This window comes from Gossypium arboreum, chromosome 3, assembly GCF_025698485.1.
Source record: "Gossypium arboreum isolate Shixiya-1 chromosome 3, ASM2569848v2, whole genome shotgun sequence".
NCBI classification, from domain to species: Eukaryota; Viridiplantae; Streptophyta; class Magnoliopsida; order Malvales; family Malvaceae; genus Gossypium; species Gossypium arboreum.
Genome location: NC_069072.1, coordinates 19,131 through 40,395, shown reverse-complemented (window position 1 = coordinate 40,395; position 21,265 = coordinate 19,131). Strand labels below are relative to the sequence as shown.

The window sequence follows — 21,265 nt, the reverse complement described above, 5'->3', positions numbered from 1 at the left end:
ATATTATTTTTATATAAATATTATCTTCCATCTTAATTAGTTCCGATGATTCAAATCCATCAAATAATAGGGAAAGAAAGTAAGGCAGTCAGATATGCAAGTTGGCGTGAAATAAAGCAACCTGCAGCTGCATGGATTCTAATATATATACACATATTGGCTGATCGAACGGTCTGTGGCAAGCAACGCCGTATCTTTTGCTTTTGCTTTTGCTTTTGCTTTTTCTTTTCTTTTCTTTTGATAAAGCAAAAGACGAACCAAAAAAATACTAGACTGGGCCGGCTGAGGGCCTTGGATGCTGTTAACGTGCAACTTTGCCTTTATATTGGATTAGATTCAAAGCAGCTGCTACACTTCTCAGCTTCTCGATCGCATCTGTGTATCCTCCATCCACATATTAATTAATATACGTTACTTACTGCGATTGAAACCACCAAGGCAAGTATGCTTACTCTTGCAATATCTATCTGAATAAAAAAGGGTAGGAATCTCCTCCTCTAGCTCATACTACCAGTTTCAGATATGAAGAAGCTTCTCTTCCTCTTTTCTCTCATCTCATTATTCTTCCTCTCTTCTTCTAGTCCAGCTTTCTCACATAATTTGTCTCTCAGAAAGCAAGCATCAGTCCTGGTTTCTCTAAAACAACAAATTCAGAAATCCTCCACTTCCACTCCTCTAGCTCTAGGTGGTTGGAATGTCTCCAACTACTTGTCACTTTGCTCTTGGACGGGTGTCCAATGTGATGGCTCGAATAGGTCAATAATTTTTCTTGATATATCCAATTCCAACGTTTCTGGTTCTCTCTCTCCGGTTATCTCCCGACTTCAAAGCCTTGTTTATCTCTCGGTTTCTGGCAACAGCTTCTCGGGTGAGTTTCCGCAACAAATTCACAAGCTTACGAGGCTTCAGTTTCTCAACATATCCAAAAATATGTTTAGCGGAGAGATGAAGTGGGATTTCTCTCAGATGAAAGAGCTGGTGTCGTTAGATGCTTACGACAATAACTTCAATGGCTCACTCCCATTAGGTGTCACGGAGCTTCCTAAGCTGACGCACTTAAATCTTGGTGGGAATTACTTTAGCGGACAAATTCCTAAAGCCTATGCAAGTATGGAGCAGCTCCAGTATCTGTCTCTTGCTGGGAATGATTTGAGTGGTTTTATTCCTGCAGAGCTGGGGAATCTAACAAATCTCAAGTACCTTTTACTGGGTTACTACAATGAGTTTGATGGGGGAATACCACCTACGTTTGGCAAGTTGGTCAATCTGGTTCATTTAGACCTAGCTAACTGTAGCCTGGATGGTCCAGTTCCTTCCGAACTTGGAAACTTAAAGCAGCTGGATACTCTCTTCTTGCAAACAAATGAGATTAACGGTGGTATCCCTCCTGAAATAGGCAATTTGAGTCACTTGAAATCCCTTGACCTTTCCAACAATATGCTAACAGGGGATATTCCACTTGAGTTATCTGGTCTTCGTCACCTCCTCCTCCTCAACTTATTCGTCAACAGGCTTCATGGTGAGATCCCCCAGTTTCTTGCGGAGCTACCGGAGTTGCAAGTCCTGAACCTGTGGCACAATAATTTGACAGGATCCATCCCTTCAAAGCTGGGACAAAACGGTAGATTGGTTGAGCTTGATTTGTCATCTAATAATCTCACTGGCCTGGTCCCAGAATCTCTTTGCTTCGGTAGGAGGCTGCAGATCTTAATTCTGTTCAGTAATTCCTTGTTTGGTCCTCTACCCGAGGATCTTAGTAAATGCGATACATTGTCAAGAGTTCGAATGGGACACAATTATCTAACTGGGCCCATACCAAATGGATTGCTTTACTTGCCAGAGCTATCACTCCTGGAACTGCACAACAATTACCTCAGCGGAACAATTCCACAAGACACGGCTAAGATACCCAAAAAACTTGGCCAGCTGAATCTTTCCAACAACAATTTATCTGGGTCACTCCCAGCTTCAATTGGGAATTTCTCTAGCTTGCAGCTTCTGCTACTTGGTTCCAACAGATTCAGCGGAAATATTCCTCCCCAATTTGGCCGATTGAAAACGCTGCTTAAGTTGGATATGAGTAGAAATAACTTGTCAGGCACGATCCCATACGAGTTAGGTAATTGTTTCCTACTAACATACCTGGATTTGAGCCAGAACCAACTCAGTGGTCCAATCCCAGTTCAAATCGCTCAAACCCACATACTGAATTACCTCAATGTTTCCTGGAACCACTTAAACCAAAGCCTTCCCAGAGAAATTGGTTCTATAAAAAGCCTAACTAGTGCAGATTTTTCTCACAACAACTTGTCTGGATCAATACCGCAGTTTGGACAGTATTCATTTTTCAACTCAACCTCCTTCGCGGGTAACCCTCAGCTTTGTGGGTCATACTTGAAGAATTCTTGCGACTATTCTTCTTCTTCTTCTTCAGTCTCTCCGTTAGAATTCCGTCACCAGAGTGGCACAAAGTCTCCTCAAGTCCCTGCAAAATACAAGTTTCTGTTTGCATTGGGACTTCTGGTTTGTTCTTTTATATTTGCTGCTTTGGCAATCATCAAGACCCGCAAGGGTCGAAGAAATTCACATTGCTGGAAGCTGACCGCATTCCAGAAGCTGGAATTTGGAAGCAAAGACATCTTGGAATGTATAAAAGAAAACAATGTGATAGGGAGAGGTGGAGCTGGCATTGTGTACAGAGGAATTATGCCAAATGGAGAGCAAGTAGCAGTGAAGAAGCTGTTAGGCATCAGCAAAGGGTCTTCGCATGATAATGGCCTCTCAGCGGAAATACAGACTTTGGGTAAGATTCGACACAGGAATATCGTGCGCTTGCTGGGATTCTGTTCCAATAAAGAGATCAATTTACTAATATACGAGTACATGCCGAATGGAAGCTTAGGTGAGGTTCTTCATGGAAAGGGTGGCGGCTACCTCAGGTGGGATACTAGGCTCAAAATAGCCATAGAAGCTGCCAAAGGCCTGTGCTACCTGCACCATGATTGTTCCCCTCTCATACTCCATCGAGATGTCAAGTCCAACAACATTTTACTCAACTCCGATTTTGAGGCTCATGTGGCAGATTTTGGCCTTGCCAAGTTCTTGCAAGACACTGGAACTTCAGAGTGCATGTCGGCGATCGCTGGTTCATATGGTTATATTGCTCCAGGTACATCTACCTTCCATATTGTAACTATTTATCAGCAGTTTTTTATCAGACATAAATTAACATTTACATTTGATCCTGGCTAGGATATAAAGTATGCCCCATGACCCGGTTGCATCATTATTTGAGAACCATATTGACCCCATCTTATAGCAGATAGATTTTTTTTTTTTAATTGTTAATATTATCATTAGAAAAGTTACAGAGGCAGGCAGGCTCCACTCCACTAACACAGAAAACATAATAAAATGAGTGTGGGTGTGACAGACTTGTATTTTGAATGTCCTGGAAATCACTCACAAGCTTTTTTGACGGAAAACCTAGCAAGATTCCTTAGATGAATAACAAAATTAACGCAAAGCCTATAATCTTCTCAAAATCTTGATTGGGATCTAAGTTTTACTTTCCCTTCCCTATGTCCCATAAAATTGTAACTCCAACAACTTTTTTCTTCACTTTATTTTCTTTACCGCTCACTTTGCTTGGGGGAAGAGAGCTAAGCTTTGCCTTTGTTTCTTTTTCTCCGCATCCAAGTCAAAAGTGTACAGAAAGAATGAATAAATAAAAATAAAGAGGAATCAACTGTGTGTAGATTATACTTGAATAAAATATATTATATATGTTGTGAACAAATAATAATTCTTTATATGTAATTCCCGTGTTTAATTAAGTTTTTCATCATGATATGACAGAGTACGCATATACACTGAAAGTAGACGAGAAGAGTGATGTATATAGTTTCGGAGTGGTACTTTTGGAGCTAATAACAGGGAGGAGGCCAGTTGGAGATTTCGGAGAAGAAGGGCTAGACATTGTTCAGTGGAGCAAGAGAGAGACCAAGTTGAAGAAAGAAGGGGTGGTGAAGATATTGGACCACCGAGTAAGCAATACAATTCCTAAGGAGGAAGTCATGCAGGTTTTCTTTGTGGCAATGTTGTGCGTTGAGGAGCACAGCGTGGAGCGACCTACAATGAGAGAAGTTGTTCAAATGCTTGCTCAGGCCAAGCAACCTAACACATTTCACATGCAATGACTTTGTCACTTTTCAACTTCTCTACCCTCTATTAATATTATTATGTTCTTATCGTTTGCATGGTTGCAGCTGCGGGCTCACAATTCTCTTTTTTCCTTTTTTGATACCTTAGTCTCCAAATGAGTTTGTATTTGGAAGGCTTTGAAACGCATGCCAATTGAGACATATATATATAAATATAGTCATTACGTACCTATTTCAAAGATGTTGAATCTTCTGCCAATTAATTAACTGTTTTAGGAGCAAGCCCCATTGGTAAAACAAAACTTACAAGATTAGAATCAAGATTTTTGCTTAGTCGTGGCAAATTGTTTGCATAAGGTCCAGCTTTCCCTTTATAAGTACTTTATTTAATTGACATGTGACAAATGCGGAGTTATTAAAAAAGTCATAGATAATCTAATGCAATAATCTTAAATTGTAACCTATTGATCAGTCTATTAAAAAATAACTTGAATTGAATTCAAATAAAGAAATCTAATGTAATATATTATTAACTTAAATCAAATCAAGCCAGAAAGACACTTCTTAGACACCAATATAGTGTACTTTTTTACTTGGTTACAACTGATGCGAAGTCTTAAACATCGATACATCATCACATTACTACGTAACACAACATATACTGGCCCAAAAGAAAATGTTGGTTACTGCTACTACTAGTACTACCAGAAGAAGCAAAAGAAAGCCCTCCATTACTTTCACTTCACCTTTTTTTTTTTTTTTTGCCACTCCAATCTTCCAAGCATGCAAGCAGAGGTAATAATTCATCATTTTCACATTGGATTGGCCCATTCTTTTAATGGGATTTCAGTCGCTTTAATCCATGGCATAATTCGGAGCTACAGCTAAAATCCTGGTATCTCTAGCTGATCGTGCCGCTGCACCGTCACCACCTTCTTGCCTACCATCATCTATCACAATCAAGTGGCCTTCCCTTCGAATCAATCTCTGTAGTCACCCCAAATTATTAGAAAATACATAAAAATAACCACATTTTGTTCAAATACAAAATATTTAAAAAAAAAAAAACCAACAGTAGCTTTACCTCAATAAGTGATCTGATTCGTTTAATTTCTATTTCTACTTCTGCAGTAGAGCTGTAGTTGTTTTTTTCATTCTGCTGATTCACATACCACTGGATTAAATCGCCCTGACTCATTCCGGCCAAGCCAGTTTCTGCAGAACATAAAATTGACTCATTCTTATAGACCGTCTTGATCTTGCACTTTCAGAAGCAAATTTAGGCTAAGTTGATACAAAAGTTTAAACACAAATATTCATTCCCGTGTTTCAGTAAGAAATCCATAAAACTGATTGTGAAGACATGACAGGTTTACCTTCTTGCCTTACAGCTTCTTCATGCTGTCTAAGGCGCATGACAAGGGCCTGAGAAACCCTATGAAAATAGTCTTCCTTTACCCTGTATTCTTCCTTTTGTTGATTGGCAGTACCTACTCCTTTTTCAGAAAGATCGGTTCATCATAAATCCTCAAGCCAAGTATATATCAAAAGAAAGTGATACAAGTAAAACAGCTGATATAATTCTACCTTCACTTTCAGAAGCTGGGTGAACATCAGCTTGTCCAGAATTATTGTTTCTATCATCAGAACCATCATTATTTCCTTCTTGAAATTCAGACAAATCAATCTCAGTGGACTCCACGCTGCACAGTTAAGAAAAAAATTGCCACGATAAACAAAAACAGGAGAAAGAAAGGATGGAACAAGGGCATTCATGATTCTACAATGGCCATGTTATTAGACTTGCCTGATTATAGATGTTTTCAATAATCTCACCGCTACACGAACATGCCGTGGTTGCACCTGCAAAAGAAATATTTTCTAACTTCAAGGTGCATAATAATGAATAATATGTTCTATGGTAGATAAAGCACCTGAGTTTCCAAATAACTTCGAGCAATGGCCTCAGACAACCTGATTAATGCCTCCAACTGCCTAACTGTCATCCGGTATGCAACTCTGCTGCCAGGAGTCGTATCACCTCGTCTGAGTGCAACATAAGACTCCACCAAGAGTTTTCTTGCTTCAGAGGTTAGCTGCATTATACTAGCACCATTTAGCTATACAAATGTAACGAAATATAACCATATCCAATGCAGTGAAAGGGTTGTGCAGAAACCTTTGGTTTTAAAGTTTTTGCATATGTAATATATCGTTTCAGTTCTGCAGTCGTGAAAGCAGGTTGAAGTGCATCTTCACGCTTCTGGTGAACTCTCACGATATGGTGAGCAATATGGTAATCAGTTTGATCATCTGGGTCATCAATCATGACGTACACCAGGTCAAACCTAGAAAGAATAGCCGGAGGGAGAGCAACATTATACTGAAGAGGAGAAATGTATCAGAGCATCAGTTTACAAGCAAATATACCAAACTTACAATTAGCATCAAATACTGAAAAACTGGGGGAAACAATGCAAATGCCAATCCAAATCAGACTTGATTGCTTTCTATGCAGTATGAGAATGTCCTAACCTTGAGCGGTTTAGACTTATCATAGCGCCCTCCAGTAGGATTAGCTGCAGCTAGTATTGACGTCCGAGCATTCAGTGTTGCTTGTATCCCGGCTTTAGTAATGCTTATGGTCTGTTGTTCCATGGCTTCATGAATTGCAACCTTCACACAGAATTACATATCAGACAGCAGATACTTCTGAATGTCCGAAACTGTTCTATGGTAAGACAATATGAACCTTACCTGATCCCTGACATCCATCTTGTCGAATTCATCAATGCAACATATGCCATTGTCAGCCAGCATTAGAGCACCTGCCTGGAAATAAGATCAGATGTAATTTTTCAGAGACACATAAAAGCAAGGATTTGATTAGTCTCTTTTTCTTTCGGCAAAATTGATGAGTTGACAACTGGGTACAGAAGTGTACAAGCATATTTTCTCTAAGTATACATTTCAGATCTCTAATGTAGTTTTTCCTTAAATAATCATAGAGGAAGGATGCAAAAATGTGAAATCATATGCAAGCAGGAGAATGAATTTGGAAATTTAAATTTAGTCATCATATAAAATATGAACAGGATGCAAGCATATTGAAAAATTGGAAATAACTCAGCAATATTCATGTGTGATAAAGTATAAGATACATCATAAAACATAGGTATTTCAAATTTACTACCAAGGAAGATCCAAATAAAATCATGGATCTGACAGTAATCACAGAAGCAGTACTTTTATGAGCTCTATTGTACAATTTATACAATTTCCAAATCAAATCTTTTTTCCAGATTTCAAGTCATGCACCTTAGAGTATTTCCAACCAGGTTGATCCTTTCAAGAATAATAATAATAACTAATCTTTTTCATGTATTTAAGAATCATATCAAAGACATTCCATTTAGTTGTCAATGTTAATAGAGCACAACTCGCTAGTTTTCATGATTAACAGAACCAAATACAGGGCATAACACCAATAAGATTAAGTAAATACGAATTTTACCTCGATACAGAATTCACCAGTTTCTGGTTCTTTGGCCACAGTTGCTGTCAATCCAGCAGCAGAAGAGGATTTGCCAGATGTATAGACAGATCTGGGAACAATACCTGATGTGTATCTACAAGAATAAAGACATCCATTATTTGAGTTCTAGAAGTTATAGCCCACAAGCTCTGTATAATAAAACACGTACTTGAGAAACTGGGACTTTGCACAGCTGGGATCTCCAACTATACAAACATTTATGTCTCCTCTCAGATTAATGCCTTCATGAGTATGCTTATGGACACCACCCAAAAGCATAAGCAAGATTGCTCTCTTGATATCTTGATGACCAAAAACAGTAGGTGCAATGCTATCAACAAGCTTATTGAAAAAATCAGGGGTATCTCTCATTCTTTGGATTTCTTTAAGCTCCTCCGGCTACAAGTTAGATAAAATAAATGGAATAAAAAACCATCAGGTGATTTAGTTCATTTGTGGCATAAAACCTAGTTTAGTAATTAAGCAAAGATCTAGGGCAATTGGAGAGTCATATATGTAAATCGCAATGTGCGATAGTCATGAGATCATCAATTTAAACATGAAAGGCAACAATACCTTTCAGTAGATCAATTACCTAGTAGGCAAGCTCAGAAAGGAAGATAAAGCAAAAACACTATGAAGAACATCCTAAGATGTAGACATGGCATAACATGAACAATTTCGGCTTGTAAAATGGACAATGGAACATGACAGCAAGGTAGAGGATAATAACAAAAGTAAGGTGCATCAAGAACTAACTGTGAACTGTTGGTCATCTTCATCACCAGCCTTTTTTCTATTTCTAATGTCAATATCCTTTCTACCATCAGCAACCTGAAGAATAAATCTTTCTCAGAAATCAATCAAAGCATGCTGCAATAAGCCTTTTAAGCGAAATGCAGCAATGGGCCAATAAAAGACAGACCTGAACTGAATTAGCAATGAAGGCTAAACGATAGGATAGGTCTCTGACTCCCAATGAGCGAAGACCTCTCACACCTTCTTGTCCAGCAGTTGAAGACTTACGCTGAGAAGCTTCTCGACGGCATTCAGCTCTTTCACCAGGGGAGGCCAGGGCCAATATGTCCGGTATCACAACCACAGTACCAGTGAAGACAACACTACAACCACGTAAAAATATAAGTTAAAGAAAAGAGGGAAAACAAAGAGAGGGGAACAATGGGGCAAAAGGGAACAGAGTGAGTGTTGGACGCATAAAAAGCAAATAATCTTACGCATCCCCCGCTCTAGCCAGTTCAACAATCTCATGGCGAAGAATAACGTCCAATGATCTAGGCAAGGAGCCAGCAGGAATCTCTTTAGAGGTCTCCTGCACTCTTACCCTCTGCCAATCTGCAAACTTGCTCTCTTGTCGAAGCAATGCCCATTTTGTTCTATTTAAACATGTTGCACTGACGCATGTTGTTGGCTGCATCGGCAATGTAGGGAAACAATGAAAATACGAGTTAATTCCAACAAAAGAAGAGAGACAAGATATTTAAGAGAGGCGGCAGACCTCAGTGTACTTGAATTGCTGTTCGACATTCTTGACAACGCTTCCGCATTCCAAGCACTTAAAAGAACCTTGGAGAAGCTCAGGTCTGACTTCGCTTGTACGAGTGACTACTCCAGTGACTGATACTAGCTTTCCAATTTCGGCAGTGGTTAATTCTCTCAGGCTGAGGAGATGCATTAGCAAAAGGAGCATATAAATTGATTGCTGTATTACTTGGTTTGTTTGTAACAATAAATCTAGACTAATTAATGCTACTAGTACTAGTAGAGAGAGATGATGATGAAATGAAAAGGTATACCGCTTGGTGAAAGGAATGTTAAAGAAGGCAACATTGATGTCCTTGTTAGGGTTATCATCCGCCTCCGCGATAACCGTGGGATTCTGCTCCATCACGAACCTCTTGCAGGCATTCTTCAAGTATGGCTCGAATCTGTAGTAGGAATAGCAATAGCGGTCAATATTAAATCTAAAATACTAAAATATCATAATTGGGCAGCTTACCTCAAGTACTCATCAGCGATGGCCTTCTGGAGAACGTCATTGTAGAGCATGACGTGCGAGAAGTCGATGTACATGGTGCTAGACCCGTTCGCTTCCATCGCCTGTATCTCCGACTCGTAATACGACTCCCCCATTCGCGGGTCCAACCTGAAGCTGGTTTTTTTTTTTTTTTTGGAAAGAAAGAAATGAGATTCAGATCGGAAAAGAAGATTAAAAACTGTATCTGCAACCAAACTCAAACCTCTTGAGGAAGTCCAGGAATATGTTCTCCACTCTAATTGCCTTGTCGTCTACAAAGCATCCGCTGAACGTCTCCATTCTCTTCTCTTCACTTCTCTTCTATTCAAGGAACACAAAACAAAACCCTTCCACTAGTGACTGGGGGCTGCCTTCATCCTGGACCGGTAGAAGAACAACAGCTTAAGTCCCCTCCCCATGGCGGGAAATTACTGTGGGGGCCATGCATTTTCCCGCCTAAGCGGCCTAATCTTTCTTCCTCACCTCTCTGGACTGGGCCTTTCAATTAGCCCATACCCCTTTCGGGGTTTATTTTGTTATCCTGGCCTGAAAGCCTAGTAGAAATCCAAAATCAAAACTATTCACCAACTTTTAAATGCAAGTTATGAATGTTTTTATGTATTTTACACTAATGTCTACCATTTTTTTCCTAATCGTTTTCATGAATCTTTTGTTTACAGTTATAATTTTATTTTAATAGCAACAAAATTATTAAATCTTTTTTTTCAAAAACACAATCAAGAGTGAAAATTTCACGTTACATTTATGTAATCGTCTTCTTTTATTAATTCTAAGTACATATAAACAAATTATATTTTTATGAAATGATCAAAATAAAAATAGGAATGAAAATGTTGAGAGAGTAAGTAAAAGTTATTTTCAAAAAATCAACATATATTTGTAAACAATCAAAATAAAAAGATGTACATTCAAATTAAAGTTTGATGATATATAGCTTGAAAATCAAAAGATCATATTAAAACTAAATTCCAACAATTAAATTTCATATGTATTAAAGTATTTAGTGTAAAAAGGAGGCAGGTTAATACATGTATCATTATAATAAACAATATATATATATATATTAATAATCACAACATAAGCAACCATTTTGTCAACTTTTAAACATAACACTAAAATATAATAATTAATACTTTCATTTCATAAAAAATACACTGTAAAATAATAAATAAATAGTATGAAAAGGAAAATTGAATTTAATAAATTTAGAGATTTTCTGAAATATAGTAATAAAAATTGAGTAAATAATTTACAATAAGGAAATAAGTAGTTATAAAATATAAATCAAAATTTATAAAACATTTACTACATTGCATACATTAAATTGCCAATGTTGTTACATTAATACCAATAAAATTTAAAAATAGTTACTATATAATATGTGCCTAAATAATGAGAAAACAAAACAAATTAAATAATCATGAAAATAACTTATCATGTATCCAACAAATAAAAAGTGGTTATTTATAAGGGATAAGTATGAAATTTGTAATGTTATATATCAATTTTAATTTGGTGTATTTATATATATCAAACTTTAATTTTGGTTCAATTTTTACATTTCACTAACTCGTTATTTATGTGGCACATTTTTCAGTTAAGTCATATGTAAATTACTAACTTAAGGTTTTATTAGATTAGAAAACAAGCAAATAAATTTAAATTATTTTCACCTATATTAAAAATAGATTGATTGGGACAAATAAGAAGCCATTTTTCCTAAGATTTTTTTTCTTTAAATCTAAGTGGAAAGAATTTAAAATTTTTAACACAGCAATTTTCATATGAATTAATAAAAATTTTACCACATGAGTAATGGAGTAAATAAAAGATTGATGTGTACAAATGCACCCAATTAAAGTTGATATATAACATTACAAATTGTACCAAAATTAATGTATAATTTTAATATTTATCCCTATTTATAAATACCATAATATTGCAACCTCTAATACAAATTATAACCCTAAAAATTTAACCCACGATTAAAAAAACTTATGGCCTTATTAAAACTATATTAATTAAAATGAAGAGAATAAAAGCTTCTTATGCTCAGTCAAAGAATAAATTGTTAATCAAATTTAAAATAAAATAAAAATTTGATCAAATATTATTAAAATATTGATACCAATTAAATTAAAAACAATTAACAAAATATATACTTAAATGATGAGAAGGAAAAACAAATGAAAATAATCATAAAAATAACTTATCATGCATCTAACAAATAAAAGAGTGATTATTTATAGGGACCGTGATACAAATTGTAACCTCCAAAATATATAACTCACAATTAAAAACTTATAAAATGTCCTTATTAAAATATAATTAAATTTTAAGATATAAAATTATAACATCTAAAAATCTTAAAAGACGCGATTAAAAATATCTCATAATATAACCTTTAAAATGCAATAAATAAATTAAATTAATATTAATTAAATACACAAAATTTTAATAGTTTCATTAAAACCTTAAATCTTGACGGAGTTGAAAACATAAAATAAAAATATAATTGTTAAAAATAATAATTAAACATAAATAAATTTATTAAGTAGAATTTAATAATAAATAATTAAAATATAATAATACAATTTAAAATTTATAAAATTATATTTCAACATTAAGTAGCATCCAAATCTCAAGTAATTTAAATGCAATAACACATTTTAAAATTTATTTCTTTTCCAAAATACCTAAATTGTGTTTATTAAGTTTTAATACCTTGAATTGTCACTCTAAGCTGATTTTATATATAGTAATAGAAATCTTATCGCACACATATGTATGTGAAAACGGTATATTTAGAACACATATTTGTGTTCAATAATAAATTATATATGTTAAATATAAAATATATAAAAATATTAAAATAAAGTTTTGGTTAAATGGTAAATTTAAGGTTTTATTAATTTAATTAGCATATGTTCAAATCCTACTACCATATGCATTTTTGACTCGTGACACCAACTCGAAGATTTTATTAATAGTATAGATAGATATACTGTTGAAAGAGATAATAAATTATGCATATTAAAATAAAAGCGTATAAAATATTAAAATGAATATTTGGTTAAGAGGTAAATTTAAGGTTTTACTAATTTAATTTGTGTGGACTCAAATTCTTTTATTTGTTAAAATAAAAGGATTAAAATATTTTATTAATAATATAGATTATATATGCGAAAAAAGAAGTGAAGGGTAAAGCATTTCATCTGCACACACACACATGTATATATACAATATGCATGCATAAATCATAAAGTATACATATATAGGCGAAGAAAAGAAAAGGACGGCATGAAGCACAACTAGCTCAGAGCTCAGACACAACAGATGGATCGAATTCGTCCCGGGAAAACCCTAGACATCAACAAATTCATTTTTATGTTTGTGGTGCCCATGCAAGGCCACTATCATCGATCTTTTGTCAGTTATTCTTCCAATACCAACTGCAACATTTCTATTTTCTCTTGTAAATATGAATCCATTCCTATATTATTATTAGGAGTAATTTTTCAGAATTTTTGTTGGGTAAGGATCATTTTTTAATAAATATATATTTTTAATTATCTATAAAAATAAAGTGTTCCAAGCTATTGATTTGATTTTATGTGCTCATCTTTATTGGGAAGGTTGTAGCACATTAACCAATAACTTATTGATAGATATCTTTGAGTAAAGTGTTATGATTCCAAGCTAGTAAAATGGCGACAAAGAATTATTCTTTTGACCCATTTTTCTTTCTATACACCTGATATGTATTAACTGGAATCTATATTAGCAATAGTGGATTTCGTTGTTTACTTATTTTCTTTTAGATTTTTTCCCCTTCAAGCTAATTTTTTTACAATATAACTACTTAATAATATATCGGAATATGGGAGGTCTTTCCTTTCCTTCTCAATTGATTATCAACCACATGCCCCCATCCCAAAAAGATGTTGAAAAGAATCATAGTACTTATTTTGTACATATATACTTTTAGCCAAAGTTATTAATTATAGCATATATCACAACCAAGAGATCTGCAGGTATATATTAGGAAAAGCACATGTAAAATGCATATCTAGGTGTATGGATCAATTCATGAATATTGGTTCTCCATATATTTTTTAATATACACACATATACTTATTTTTTCTTATTTTTAGATACAGAAAGGTGAGTCCATATTGTAGATAGATTTAAAATTTATCAAGGAAAAAAAAACCTACTTAAGAAGTGAGGGTTGAACTCTAAGGGGTAAGAGATTAATAAATGACGAAGCTACATTTTCTTAAAGGGACATTTTCTTTGAGAGAGAAAAGGAGAGGAAAAAGAAAGCATTTCCATATTGTATTCGGTCACATCCTTAAAAATAAAAAGACAACGATTCGTCCTCGAGCCCTAGGTTTGAACTCCTCTATAATATAGAGGTCCGATCACTAAAAGCACCACAGCGTGCACTACCCAGCTATTCAAAAACCCAGGCATTAATTTCAAAACCCAATCAGCTCTAAAAATACACACCAATAAGCAGCAACATCAACAACATCCATTGATACATATTTTAGTATTGTATCACAATCCTATACTTGTCAATTCAATAAGTGTTAGGTAGCCATGAACATCAACACTAGCAACAACCACGATAATGTTGAACAAGACCAAAAGGGGTCTCAAAGAAACGTTATATGCCTCTTTTGTTGATCAACTATATGTGCTTCTTTTTGGGTTTTGTATCCTCAAGCTTGCTTTATAATAGTCCAATTTTTAGTGGTGTCGGAAAAAACGATTCTAGAATCTCATTTTCGTAAATTGGATTTTGTAAAACATTAAATATGAAAATTTATGAAATTTGTATAGAAGTATATTAAAGTATTGTCCAATAATTTTGTAGAATCAACATATAATTTAAACAAAGAGACTAAATTATAAAAGTCCAATCGCTATAGGTTTTTAATTGGCCAAAGACTTAATGACATAAATAGTAATTAGCCAAAGGTCCAAAATGGTAATTAAACCATTTTTAAGTATTAGTTAGTGGATGATGTTGATGAAGTCTACTAATGTTAATTAAGATTAGTTTAATGTTAAATAAACCATAATTTTGTTGATTAACCTAGCTTAATTAAATCATAATTAGACTATATATTCTAAGTTAGTGGAAAAGCATAAAAGCCATTATTTTCATCTTCTTCTTCTTTCCTTGGCTTGAAGAAGAAAACCTAAGGGAAAAGTTGAATCATTTGACCCTTAATTTGTAAGTTCAATTAAGTTATTTTCTTATAATTTTTATGTTTTTGAGGTCGCGAGAGCTTGATTTAATTAGCCTATGTACCAATTTATAAAATTTTTAAAATTTTGAAAGTTCCCATTGTTGATTTCTTAAAGGATTTGGTGTTAAAATGATAGATTTGAAGCTTAGAATATAAAAAGGGATTAGATTGTAAAGTTTAATTGTTAGCTTTGTATATAGGGACTAAAGTGAATAACATGTGAAATTGTTGTGAAATTTTGATATAAATAGGAAATAGAGGGTCCCTAATGAATGCAATTGAAGTCGGTTTTCAAACCGAGGTTCAAAATTGAAAGATATGGTTATTTCGAATTCATGGACTAAATTGAATAAAATATTAAATTTTAGGGGAATTGAAAAAATGAGGTTATATAGGTTCATTTATGTCATGACATAATGTATAGATTTTTAGTATTTATGGATTGAATGGCATAATTGTATAGATCATGAATTGGATCAGACTGGAGGTAATTGAGGAAAAGCTAAAATTGTTGAATAATCCCTAAATAATCATCTTGTTTGGTGTTTTGATCAGGTAAGTTTATATGGTAATTATTTACTTAGGTTGTTATGTATTTAAATTGTATGTATGTGTGTGTGCGCTCGTGCGTATGTGTATTTGGTTATGAATTTGTACAATCAAGCTAGAATTGGAATAAATTGAAAAATGATGTTTGTATGTGCAAAAGATGCCCATGTGAACATAGCAAAGGTTAGGATATGATTGACATGCCAATAGGGTCTTGTGCGCACTTATACGAGATTGATTACAGATGTTATTGAGGTCCAACATTTGTTGCGGATTCTCAAATATATGTGACACGGGTTTAGCTCAGACAAGTAACTTGATGTGTCACTATAAATGTTTATCCCGGACAGGTAACCTGACATGTATATATTTAGCTTGGATGAGCAATTGGTCTAATGTAGATACCTGTGAATCTAAGTCCGTTTGCAAAGGATTATCGGGCAAATTAATTCATATGGAAATAAGAAATTGAAATGGGATGAACTGAACTTGATAATTCAAATGGCAATTTATTATATGAATCAAGCAAGAAACATTGATTAAGGTAATGCCTTTGATATATAAATATGTGAATGTAACATCCTTTGATTGAGTATGAATTTGATATTGTTACCTAATATGACATGAATTGGCATGAAAAGTACATGTGATATTTGTAATGCCCTTCTTCTTGATCCTATTCATCGGATTCGAGTCTCGGGTGTTACTACACATAAAACTTAACATTTTACCAAAATAGTTTAGAAATTTGTGTTTCTTTAAATATTTATTTAACATTATAACTGAAAAAACTTGACATCTAAAAGTAAGGAAAACTTTTAAAATAACTTATTATATCAAACATCATAAAGATCATTACAATAAAAAAGTTTACTAATAATAGACACTTAAGGCGTATTCTAAGCTACGTCACTTTTCCACTGTATGCATAATATTCATGAATAACTTTTCTTATGTGATGCTTCGAAAAGAAAATAAAAATACTCCCAGTATCAACACGGCCTAGGACATTCCCGTGTCTCCAAGCCTTGTATCACACACGACCGCGTGCCAAGCCGTGTGTGATGATCCTTCGCTTCTCTCATGCTCATGTACAAGGCCGTGTGTCTTACACGGCCATGTTTTCGGGTCGTCTAACTCACTGATGTTGTGTGTCTCAAATTAAAATTAAAAAGGTAGCTCAAGTATCCACACGGTGTAGGACATGTCCGTGTGTCCAGGCCGTATGGAACACCTCAAACCGTGTGTTCAGTTATTTTTTTTGAATTTAATTGAATTATTTTATAGATCATAAAAGTAAACTAAAAAAATAAAAACACTCTGATTACCTCCAGAGAAGCGCTTATTTAAAGTCTAAGCTCAACTTTTCCCTTTTTACGTAAATGATTAAGGCGGATCTTAGAGTCGAAGCTCCACTCTATCATTATCATTATTACCATCACAATAAAATTTGAGACGATGACTGCTTACCTTCGGTCGCTATTCATCTAGTTCGTCGAGTTGCACCATTCGCTCTTCACTTGTCCCACGTGCTCTATCACTTTGAATAAAATATAACTCCAGCACGTTTTGAGGGATTTATTATAAAGAACGTTAAGCCACATGATTGCTAAAATTAATAGAACAATTAGTATCATCTCGCTCACTAGGGGCTCTTACAAAATCATGTGTTTGAAGAGTAATCTTTTCATCACCTACACGAAGCACAAGTTCACCAGTACCCACATCAATAATAGAGTGGCTAAAAAGGGTCGACCTAATATCATAAGTGCCTCAATATTCTCATTTATGTCCAATACATCAAAATTAGCAAGGAATATAAATTTAACGACTTTTACAAGTACATCCATAATAATACCCCTAGGATATTTAATTGAGCTATCCGATAATTGAATAATCATCCTAGTAGGTTTAGGTTCCCCAAGACCAAGTTGTTTGAACATTTTATAAGGCATGACATTTATACTAGACCCAAAATTAGCCAAAGAAATGTTAACATTTAAACTACCAATAAGACAGAGAATAGTAAAACTCCCTGGATCTTCAAGTTTGTTGGGTAGTTTGTTTTGGAGAATGGCTGAGCAAACTGCATTGAGTTCCATAGTTGACAAGTTGTCTAACTTCTTTTTATTTGTTAACAACTCCTTTAAAAATTTTACATATTTTGGCATCACGAAAGGGCTTTAACAAATAGTAAGTTAATGTGCAATTTTTTAAGAGTTGAAGAAATTTACCATATTGTTCTTTTTTTTTTTTGGTCTCTTTTCAATGTTATGAGATGTGGAACTTGTGATTTATAGTCTTTAATTACCGACTTATGCTCTTTATTACTTTCCTCAACCTCATCACTTTTCACAACAGCTTCTGGCTTCAACTTCTTTTTAGGCTCGACTAACCCTTCCACGTTTCAAATAGTTGTTGCATGGATTTGCTCATTTGGGTTAGTTTCAGCATTGGTAGGCAAACTATCTTGTGATCTTTCTGAAACAAGTTTGGCAAGCTATCTAATTTGATTTTCAAGCCCTTGAACTGATGCTTGGTGATTTTTCAAAACCATCTCAGTGTTTTGGAATCGATTTTCTGACACCGAAATAAATTCAACCAACATCTTATTAAAGCTCAATTTCTTCTTTTGCAAATAAGGTTGCTAAAAACCTGAAGTGGATTGTGACTTTTGATTATCTTGATCATCCTGAGAGAAATTTGGATAGTTCCTCCAACCTGCATTATAACTATTGTTATAGGGGTTATTTTGATATCTAAAATTATTACCCATAAAGTTGACTTGCCTGTGCTTTATGCTAGACTTAAAGGGTGAATATTCTGAATTAATCATCCCTACTCCATTTGCATCACACTACATCATCGGATTCACTTGCTTAGAAACATTGAAACCATTAATTTCCTTACCAATAGCTTCAACCTGATTTGCTAACATAGAAACTGCATCCATGTTAAAAATATCGGCTGTTTTCATTGGTTTTATTACGACTTGCCACTGATAGTTATTCAGTGCTAATTTCTCAATAAATTCTTGAGTTGCCTCGAATGTTTTATTATTTAGTGCTCCACTAGCTACTACATCAATTAATTACCTAGTCGAGGGATTCAAATTGTTGTAGAAGGTTTGAACTTGCAACCACAAAGGTAATCCATGATGAGATCACCTTCTCAAAAGATCATTAAATCTCTCCCATGCATTATATAATGCCTCTCAATCAATTTGAGCAAAATAAGAGATATCATTCCTCAACTTAGTTGTTTTAGTTGGTGGGAAGTACTTCAATAGAAACTTTTCGGTCATCTGATCCCAATTTGTGATAGAACCTCCTGGCAATGAGTTCAACCACTATTTTGCCTTACTCCTCAAAGAGATTGAGAACAACCATAAGTGTATGATGTCATCAGTAGTGCCATTGATCTTAAATGTGTCGCAAATATCTAGAAAGTTAGCCAAATAAGTATTTGGATCTTCATTTTACAAACCATCAAACTGAACATACTGTTGTACCATCTGAATTGTGTTCAGCTTCAGCTCAAAATTGTTTGCAACAATAGTCTGTCCTAGAATACTCGATTTAGCCCCAATCAGAGTTGGCTTAGCATAATTATGCGTAGTACGAGGAGTAGGAGTTGCAGGAAACTGTTGATTTTGATTATCACCTATCTCCCCAGTAATATCTTTTTCCTTTTAATTGTCTACTATATTCTGTTGATTTTGTCATGCTTCCTAACCTTTTTATGATTTTTGCGAGCAGTCTTTTCAACTTCACTATAAACAATTAACAATTCTGATGGGTTTTCTCTAGTCATAAACCAAAAGAACCTATTAGAATCAAACAAACAAAAAAAAATAGAATCTAAAAATTAAATTAAATTAAAAATAAAAAATGGCTAAATTAATGGAAATAAAATTTTCTCATATTTTAGTCCCTTGCAACGTCGCAAAAAACTTGATGCAATCGTAAACCAACTAAAATATCATTCCCACGAGGACTAAAAGTACTAAAAATTAATGTCTTTCTATTATTTAACCGACAAATTAAAGTGATTGATTAAAACTAAAATTAACTAAATTAATTAACTAAAGAACGTGACAAAAAACAAATCAAGAAAATAAACGATTAACAACCAAAAAGCGAGACAATACCTAAGAAAGAATCCACCTAGATTTAATCTTTCATTATCCACTTAAATTACGCAATTTCTTCACTCAACTTTTACAGGGTCATCATCTGATCTACCTCGGAATTCCTTAGCTCCAAACTTTCTTAGCTTTTCAATCGGAGAACGTTCACTAGATTCAATTTTCGGAGGAGGTGGAGAAGCAACCGGTGGTACCACAGGTGATACAATAGGGGGAAGAGGTGGTTGAGTCTGACTTCTTTTGTAATATCCTGATTTTGGGCCTAGTCGGAATAGTGGTTTCGTGACCCCAAAATCCGAGATAGAAATAATTATTTTATGATTATTTTAAGGTCTATGATATGATTGCATGATTGTGTGAAAATTTCGTGATGAAATTCTATGCCTAAAGTGCTTAAATTGAAAGTAGGGACTAAATCGAATAAGTTGCAAAACTTGCATTCTAGAAGTTTTTAGTATGAAATTGTTTTGGAATATTAATGAGGAGGTCTTAAATAGCAATTTGGCCAATTTTAAGTTCATGGACAAAATTAGGACATGGATGGAATTTTTGGAAAGTTTAGTAGTAAGGGCATTTTGGTCATTTAGGGGTAAAATGAATTAAAATACAAAATTAAAAGCCAATTTTGCTCATCTTCAACCCCATGGCCGAATATAGCAAGGAGAAACCATGGCTAGGGTTTTTCAAGCTTCCAAGCTCGATTGTAAGTCCGTTCTAGCCTCGTTTTTAATGATTTTTACGTTTTTGGAGTCCCGGTAGCTCGATTAAGCTTATGCTAGCAATAATTCAACCTAGGGTTCATATTTGGAAAAATACCCATAGGTGAAATTTGTGTATTTTGGTGTTTTATGATAGAACATGAGGTTTTAAATTATGTTAGACAACTTGTGCTACTCGGTTTTAAGTGAAAACGAGCAAAAGGGCTTAATCGGTAAAAATACCTAATAGTCATAAGTACATGTTAGAGTGAGAATTTGATGTTGCCATAGAAGGAAAAATGATCAGCATGTCATAAAACATAAGAAAATAGGCTGAAGTTTAATTTACGAGCTTTGGGGCAAAAGTGTAAATATGCAAAAGTTTAGGGCAAAATTGTAATTTTTCCAAAATATGATTTTGGGTCAATTTGAATAATGTGAGTCCTAATTAGACTATATTTTAAATGATAGAGCAAGGAAAACTGAAATTGAGGCTAAAATGGGAAAATACCAAGTTGTGGACGAAATGGTAAAAGTAGCCATTTTACATACGAGGTAAGTTCATGTGTAAATGTAGTAACATAATTGTCATTTTAAGCAATTTAATGTTGTTTATATGATATGATGCCGATTATTATCATGAAATATTATGCTTTGTGGTTATTGTTGAATAATATGTAATTATGTGAATTACTTGATGAGTATGAACTATCACCAAGTATCGATTTCGATATTCCGTGGAAGACGGCAAAGATGTGAGATCGAGGAAAAAGCCTGTTTGAACCTTAGGAATAGATTAGGATACAAGTGACATGTCATTTGGGATATTTGGGCATCCGAACTCGTTGAGTTGAGT

The 21,265-nt window shown here is 34.3% G+C and overlaps 2 protein-coding genes and 1 non-coding gene across 4 annotated transcripts; 2 read left to right on the top strand and 1 right to left on the bottom strand.

Annotated features, from left to right (window-relative positions):
* Positions 1-57: 57 nt before the first annotated feature.
* LOC108480025 (leucine-rich repeat receptor-like serine/threonine-protein kinase BAM3) lies at positions 58-4,404 on the top strand. Its single transcript, XM_017782924.2, has 2 exons — positions 58-3,169; positions 3,859-4,404. Exons 1-2 carry the CDS (start codon positions 523-525, stop codon positions 4,197-4,199), a joined length of 2,988 nt encoding a protein of 995 aa, XP_017638413.1. The 5' UTR covers positions 58-522; the 3' UTR covers positions 4,200-4,404.
* Positions 4,405-4,656: 252 nt separating this feature from the next.
* LOC108479944 (DNA replication licensing factor MCM6) lies at positions 4,657-10,185 on the bottom strand. Of its 2 annotated transcripts, none has more exons than XM_017782814.2 (18): positions 9,957-10,185; positions 9,716-9,868; positions 9,513-9,644; positions 9,215-9,377; positions 8,934-9,127; positions 8,624-8,819; positions 8,458-8,532; positions 7,868-8,097; positions 7,678-7,792; positions 6,921-6,995; positions 6,699-6,839; positions 6,343-6,546; positions 6,098-6,259; positions 5,971-6,026; positions 5,751-5,866; positions 5,540-5,659; positions 5,248-5,378; positions 4,657-5,150 (listed from the first exon to the last, which is right to left on the bottom strand). In XM_017782814.2, exons 1-18 carry the CDS (start codon positions 10,031-10,033, stop codon positions 5,019-5,021), a joined length of 2,472 nt encoding a protein of 823 aa, XP_017638303.2. In that variant the 5' UTR covers positions 10,034-10,185; the 3' UTR covers positions 4,657-5,018. The 2 variants fall into 2 exon arrangements, with proteins under 2 accessions (XP_017638303.2, XP_017638304.2); XM_017782815.2 differs by having other exon boundaries at positions 5,540-5,653.
* An 8,528-nt stretch (positions 10,186-18,713) lies between these two features.
* Positions 18,714-18,820, top strand: LOC128291186 (small nucleolar RNA R71). The gene has a single exon (XR_008280962.1). It is a non-coding gene; the product is annotated as a small nucleolar RNA R71 (small nucleolar RNA).
* The last annotated feature ends 2,445 nt before the right edge of the window (positions 18,821-21,265 follow it).

Excerpts from the sequence above, each read along its gene's own strand:
- LOC108480025 (XM_017782924.2), top strand. The coding sequence starts at position 523 with ATGAAGAAGCTTCTCTTCCTCTTTTCTCTCATCTCATTATTCTTCCTC. Across the intron at positions 3,170-3,858 it reads ATATGGTTATATTGCTCCAG|AGTACGCATATACACTGAAA; the intron begins GTACATCTACCT and ends ATGATATGACAG.
- LOC108479944 (XM_017782814.2), bottom strand. The coding sequence starts at position 10,033 with ATGGAGACGTTCAGCGGATGCTTTGTAGACGACAAGGCAATTAGAGTG. Across the intron at positions 8,533-8,623 it reads TCATTGCTAATTCAGTTCAG|GTTGCTGATGGTAGAAAGGA; the intron begins GTCTGTCTTTTA and ends TTTATTCTTCAG. Across the intron at positions 5,660-5,750 it reads CCCAGCTTCTGAAAGTGAAG|GAGTAGGTACTGCCAATCAA; the intron begins GTAGAATTATAT and ends TTTCTGAAAAAG.